Here is a 6844-nt window from a genome sequence, read left to right as displayed (position 1 = left end):
TACTTTTTGGAGGGAAATATTCATGGTAGTTAGGTTATAACACCAACATCTTTAAGTATACAAGGATAAGAATAAGATGCATGTTTTCAGTTTTTGGGAGTCTTTTGATCTGTATCTTTTTCCCTCTAAGAACACAAAAATTCATCTCTATATCTGTTTTTCACTTATCCTCTAAACACAAAGGTGCAATGATGTTCATTAAGAATGAAAATATTTTTGTTGTATCATGGCTAATCTTTTTTCTATTCCCACGTTTTCTTCTCTCGTTACCCTCTGATTCTATTTAAGAAGAAAAAATCTTAAAATATATATGAGGTAAAAGTCCAAACACGATTTTGGTGTTTTAATTCTTTTAAATAGTATGCTTTTTGCAATTTGTTTGTGCACACAGTTCAAGATCCACACTTGAGGCCTTTCGTAGTTTCGTGCCCTAAATAAAACTCTCAAAATACAATATTTGTAATTAATGTGTACAAAACTACAAAATATTTGTTATAAAAATAATAATTTTAATTTTGAATAAAATTGTTGTAAATAAAACATATTGGTGGACGGAGTGAGTGCAAAATAGAGCGGGATGGGGCATCGGGTTTGACCGGTGTCAACGGAACACGTCTTGGTGCCTTAGGCTACACGGTATAGGTGCGGTCTGAGACCGCACTTCGTGCCACCTAGACATGGAACACCGCCCCCAGACGCGGTCTGGTGCAGTCGTGGCCGCAGTGCGGTCCTCCATAACCGTGGTTTCTGATTGGTTGAGGCTGGATTCGGAGGATTGAGCGCATTTAATTTTTTTTTCTTTTGCTTTTTCTTTCCTATATATACATATCAACTTAATTTTTTTTTTTCACAACACAATCTCCTCTCTCAAAAAAAAAAAATTTAAAAATCACCACTCTCCCTAAAATGTCATCTTCTTCATCTTCTGAAGAATTTCAGACTATTTTTGATACCGCTATTGCGTGTGTTCAAATGGCGGAATAAACACAAAACGTTGTATGTAACAACGCAGCTGCAAGTTCTCAACAGAGAACACGAAGATATATTTACAGAAATTGTGAAGAAGTCAACCAACGTTTGGTGCAAGACTATTTTGCAGAGAATGTCACTTACCAAGGGTATTATTTTCGTAGGCGCTTCAAAATGCTCAAAGGTTTATTCAAACGTATAGTTGAAGATGTAACGAGGGAGTGTAGTTTTTTCCAACAACGCTACGATGCTAGAGGTACACTCGGTTTCACTCCCTTACAAAAATGCACGGCCGCACTTCGTCAGTTAGCATATGGCATTCCGCCTGATGCGTTAGATGAAAGTTTTAGGATGTCTTCTAGACTATGATTCAGTTTTATGGTCCAAAATATTTACGTAAGCGTACACGTAATGTCATCCTGCAATTGCAAACTCATCATGCTAGTGTGCATGGGTTTCCTGGAATGCTAGGAAGCTTAGATTGTCTCCATTGGGCATGGGAAAATTGTCCTACAACATATCATGGGCAATTTACCCGAGGTGATCATGGTCACCCAACGGTCATACTTGAAGCAGTTGCATCACAAGATATGTGGATTTGGCATGCTTTTTTTGGTTCTCCTGGTTCGATTAACGACATCAACTTTCTTAACCGTTCACCAATATTTAACAACATATACGATGGATCCGCACCAGATTCTTCTTTTCAAGTGCGTGGAACGCCATATAAGTATGGTTATTATCTGGTCGATGGAATCTATCCTGAGTATGTTGTGTTTGTTAAATCGTTTTCAGCTCCACATGGTTCTAGACGAAAGAAATTCAAGAGAGCTTAAGAAAGAGCTAGGAAGGATGTTGAACGTGCTTTTGGAGCTCTGAAGAAACGGTGGTTCATATTGAAAAAATCAGCAGCTTATTGGGGCGAGGAAAACTTTAAGAAATCATGTATACATATATTATATTGCATAACATGATTATTGAAGACGAAGGAAGAACAATATGTGCGTTTGACGAGGAAGAAACCATACCAGAAACACAGTCAATAGAAATTGGTGGCGAAGAGTATATAAACAGGAGAGCAGAGATACGTTGCACTGAAACATTTCAGAATCTTCGCAATGACTTGGTGGAACACATTTACGGGGTTCAAAACATTAACCTTAATTTGGATCCACCGGATGACCCCGAAGACGAGTTCTCGGAGAACGACTTTATGTAGTTTGCTTTAGTTATTTTATTTATGTTTTTTAGGTTTCTAGGATTATTTAAATGTCATGTGTGTTGTTTTTTTTTTTTTTTTTTTTTTTTTTTTTTTTTTTTTTGTAACGCAATGTACTGTTTTTTTTAATTTTCAAGTAATGAAAAATTATGTTTTTTTTAATTAAAATAGAAGTTATATTAAATTATAATAGTTAAAAAAAGAAGTTTTATTAAATTAAAATACTTAAAAAAAAACAAAAAAATAAAAGAAATGAACAGTGTGGCAAGAAACCACACTTGAGTGGTAAAAAGTGACATGACGTTTATGTGGCGGGGGAGGGAGTGCGGTTTCGATGGCACCACTCCCTCCAGCCTTGGTACCACACAAAAAGATGTGTATCCCGACCATTGCACACGGCTACTTCCTTTTCAACATTTTTTTATAAAAAAAAAAAGAAGAATCTTACTTTATTAAAAAAAACATATAAATAGTATAATTTCAATTTCTTATTCTCATTTTTTGTAAATATCCTGAGAATTAGTTTTATAATTTTTACAGAAAAAAACAAATTAGACTAAATCCACAAAATATTTTCGAAAATTTAAGCAAAAACTTAGCGAGATGACCAAAATAACAATTATTTTCATAAGTATTTTACACAACCTTGAAACTTCACAACTTTCTCATACAAACTTTGTTTGAGGTAATTTTTTTTATTGTGTTCCTTGTAACCATGTCTATCCATAAACATATCATACTTGAAATTTAGATATCAAAAAGTCATACTTTGTTACCTCCAAAGTAGACTACTTGATAAAGCTTCACTAAATCTGAAAAATACAAAACAACACAAGGACCATTTCCGTAACCTGTCCTAAACTTTAGTTTTTTTTTTTTTCTTAAATTGTATGTATCCTGTTCTAACGTCACCTCCATGAAAATCAACTCTCAGGTATCTTGTATCAAAATCACTGCAACTACGATTTTAAGTGATCACAAAACCAACTCTCCGGAAGCTTAATTGTCTGCATTATTTTCACTCATTTAATTACACAATCAATCATTGATAATGCTAGCTAGTATGATCAAACTAATGAATTCATAATTTTTTTTCTTTAACAAACGTTTCCATGTTATATTTATGGTGAACATATATTGGTTTGATTATCTATATTAATTTTTGGATTATTTTCATCAAATAGTTCTTAAGATCCTGTTTACAATTGTGTTTATTTTTAATGATCATCAAGCTCAATACATTGTATGTATTGTTGTATATATGTACTTTTATGCCTGTAACAATGGAATTGTTAGACTATTATGTATGTATTGTTGTATATCAATCTCCAATATCTAATATGTCAAGTTTAGCATTGATTTTAAAGTAAAGTTATTCAAATTCAACACCACTTGTAATGATGATGGCAAATATGATATTATACCATTCATTAGTATAAATGTTGGTGTAAAAGGCTTTTTTTTTTGTTACAAAATCAATGCTTTACTAAATAAACATTATAACTTGTAAGAGAATATGTTAACAAGGTATGAACATGAAAAAGGAAGAAATCATATTATTTGGTATTTATGGCCTAAACAACCATTCCTTCTTAATACAAGATTCAACTTACTACATTTATTTTCAAAGATAAACATATATATATCTAAGATAGGTCAAAGGCGGGAAAGGCATAAAACCTTAAAGAAACCAATTTTTGTCATCACTCGTTGATCCATCCATCCATGTTTGGTGCACATGCACCCAAGTCAGCCCTTGTGAAGGTTTCACATCCTGCAACCAAACAACAAACATTTTAACATTGTCACACTTCATCTCAACAATTCTTCTCCCAAAAAATGTTACCTTTGAACTCAGTATAACTGTAGTAAAGCAACACATTTGCTCTTCACCTACAATTTACAAAAAAAGAAAAGAAAACCATGATGATGTTTCATTTTTATTTTCTGAGTGTAAAAATGAAGAATCCAAGATAAAGATGACACACCAGATTGCTCCAACTTCTTGAACTTCACGAGCCATGTGTTTGAATCAAGCTGAGAAGGGAAAACTTGATCAACCCAAATTCGAAATTTTTTCCCTTTTTTCTCCCCATAGCATTCTTCTAGCTTACCAATCACTTCATGAAGAGATTGCTCAACACCAAATGGACTAAAATAAGAACCAGATGAAGACTGCATAAAAAATGATACCACAAAAAAAACATGGAGTAAAAATACCAAAAAAAATAAATAATAAAACATGAGAAAAAGTGGCTCAACGTACACAAACTGCTTTCAAATTCTCCAAATATTGTTCAGGATTCTCAATATCACCACGAAACCACTTCTCAAGAAACAAGTAAAACTTGACTACTTCATATGCAGGGTCAAAATCGTCCAACTTGAAAAGGTCAGGTAAGGGTAGGTCTCTGGGTGATGTGTTTGGTCCAAGCTTAAAATGACCAATTGCTTGTATAATACCAGCTGCACATGTTTCATCTGCATGTATAATCATAGGGTTATTTTTGGCATTTTCAGCATACCACTGCAATAGTTCTTCTTGTGCATTCTTGACCATGACACCATGTACATCTGGAATGGTGAACAGCTCAGCATCATTCCCAGAATCTCCACAAGCCAGGGTGTTTTTTGGTAATTTCCCCTCGGCTACCATCTTTTTATGCAAATAAGCAAGTGCTTGTCCTTTTCCAGCACCTTGGGGTAGTATATCCAAATCCATCCCACCACTATATATTATTTTCACATCTAACTGAAAAAAAAAAAAAAAAAAAAAAAAAAACCATCAAATCGGTGATTTAATGAGAAAAAAGAAAACCTTCCTGTATATAAGACTAAAAAACATCAAAAGAAAGCTCACCCCTCGTTTTACAAGAATTTCAGAAAGATTTTTCATTACTTCTTGAGCCTTTTCTTTCTCAACTTTGAAGCTAACTTTGTGAGGCCGTTGCTCGGTTTCAGACTGCAAAAAAAAGTAACAAACTTTTTAAAGATCAATTTGAGAGTATAATGAATAAAGTAAATTTTATATTTATATTATACCTGAAGAGTAAGTTCAGGGAACTTGCTTGTTTCTTCTGTTACAATCTTTCTGTCCCATTTATGATTCAAAACATCAAGCCAACCTTCATCTGGAACCATTGCATTACCATATGTTATCTCAGTTCCCACAGACAATATGGTAACATCAGGGGTTAACATGGGCTTTTCTTTTCTCAACTGCTTGTATAGTGTAGGTGATCTTCCAGTTGAGAATACAAGCAATGAATCATGACGATATTTAGCTTCCCATAAAGCATTAAACCTTAGAATAGAGAGGTTTTCAGGATCATGATGATCAACCTACAAAGCGTCTCATTTAATAAAATCTATAGTATATAATATATACAATGAATTAATGTGGAAGTTTCTGAATGAATGGATCCAAAAAGATACCATGGTATGATCAAGATCTGAGACGATCATGAGGCGTGCAGAACTCGTGAGCCGATTCATGATTGTGCTTGTTATTTAACCACCCTGTAAACCATAAAGCCACCTATGTCATTTAATTTGAAGGGCTTGACATATTCCCTCTAACAATGGTTTAGCTCTACATGTATTTTGATAGACATTGTTGGATTACCTATCAAATGTCTAATATGACCTTCAATAAAAACAAGGTAAGCAGACATTGTGAACTAAAGAAATTATCAACAAACATAGGGTATTTGTTGTCTAAAATAACTCATTTTTTCATTGTGTAGTGTCAATTTCTTTTGTTTTTGCAGAATGCTGGATTTCTTTGCAAATAAAAGTCAAGTTTGATGGTTTGAAAAGTCAATAACTCAAAAAGAAAATATTGGGATTTGCACGAGAGCATAAAGTTACTCTCACAGAAAGTGAACCAACAAAGTTGGTTGGCATTTAAAGGCGATTACAACAGTAACTTGATAAACCTAGATTTCAATTTTCACTACTTTTAGGCATACATTCGAATCAATGTAAACAGGTTCTAAAACAAACAACGCCGATATAAGAAAGGAACCGTGTCCAGTAATTCTTATCAGCATATATGTTAGATCAATCCGGCAACATGCTCTGTTACAGAATCAACAAAAGGGGAAGGGATTTAAACCTATCACACTTGAGAGTTGCAAAATGATGTATCGATTCCTAAATAGTTTCAATTTCCCTCTTTAGAATCCCCTCAGTTCATCAATCTCGATATGAGACACCCATTAATCAAAAGGTTTCTTCGATCTTGCGATAAAATAATGAGAGGGAAAATATCGTTCAAATTAGTTTTTAATCACATAAATCTGAACCCGCTGACAGTTACTGAAAAATCAAAACACATTTGTAGAGATTTCCAATTAACTAAAATCGATCTCTGATCAAATGGTTTTGCGCATGAGAAGGCGAGATTTCAAGTTGGAAGAGATTACTTACCAGGAGAAACCGGGGATTCTGAAACAGTTGATATGGGAGTGGTGATGGATGGTGGCGTCTTCTTTGAGATATGAAAGGATCGGATCGCAGTTGCTTGGCGCTTTCTGGTGACGAACGTGGCCGTTAAAAAGAAATCAGAATTCCTACAGAATATGCCATAAAACGAATTTCTATAATTTTAAGAAGTTTTTTTTTTAAATAATAATAATAATAATAATAATAATA

General features: G+C 33.8%; 2 protein-coding genes across 3 annotated transcripts; one reads left to right on the top strand and one right to left on the bottom strand.

The window, feature by feature from the left end:
- The first annotated feature begins 1334 nt into the window (after nucleotides 1–1334).
- Nucleotides 1335–1805, top strand: LOC145089928 (uncharacterized). Its single transcript, XM_079028307.1, has one exon. The coding sequence runs from the start codon at nucleotides 1335–1337 to the stop codon at nucleotides 1803–1805; it is 471 nt and encodes a 156-aa protein (XP_078884433.1).
- Nucleotides 1806–3718: 1913 nt separating this feature from the next.
- On the bottom strand, nucleotides 3719–6776 carry LOC145088012 (sucrose-phosphatase 2-like). 2 transcript variants are annotated; one of them, XM_079026191.1, is made up of 9 exons: nucleotides 6620–6744; nucleotides 6306–6430; nucleotides 5624–5707; nucleotides 5231–5530; nucleotides 5049–5150; nucleotides 4455–4940; nucleotides 4177–4363; nucleotides 4035–4081; nucleotides 3719–3962 (listed from the first exon to the last, which is right to left on the bottom strand). In XM_079026191.1, exons 3-9 carry the CDS (start codon nucleotides 5681–5683, stop codon nucleotides 3870–3872), a joined length of 1275 nt encoding a protein of 424 aa, XP_078882317.1. In that variant the 5' UTR covers nucleotides 5684–5707; nucleotides 6306–6430; nucleotides 6620–6744; the 3' UTR covers nucleotides 3719–3869. The 2 variants fall into 2 exon arrangements, with proteins under 2 accessions (XP_078882317.1, XP_078882316.1); XM_079026190.1 differs by lacking the exon at nucleotides 6306–6430 and having other exon boundaries at nucleotides 6620–6776.
- Between the last annotated feature and the right edge of the window lie 68 nt (nucleotides 6777–6844).

This window comes from Lactuca serriola, chromosome 2 (genome assembly GCF_051521515.1).
Source record: "Lactuca serriola cultivar US96UC23 chromosome 2, Lser_US96UC23_V15, whole genome shotgun sequence".
Classification (NCBI taxonomy): Eukaryota; Viridiplantae; Streptophyta; class Magnoliopsida; order Asterales; family Asteraceae; genus Lactuca; species Lactuca serriola.
Note: the sequence above shows the minus strand (reverse complement) of the source record. Positions and strands in the feature narration are given on the sequence as shown.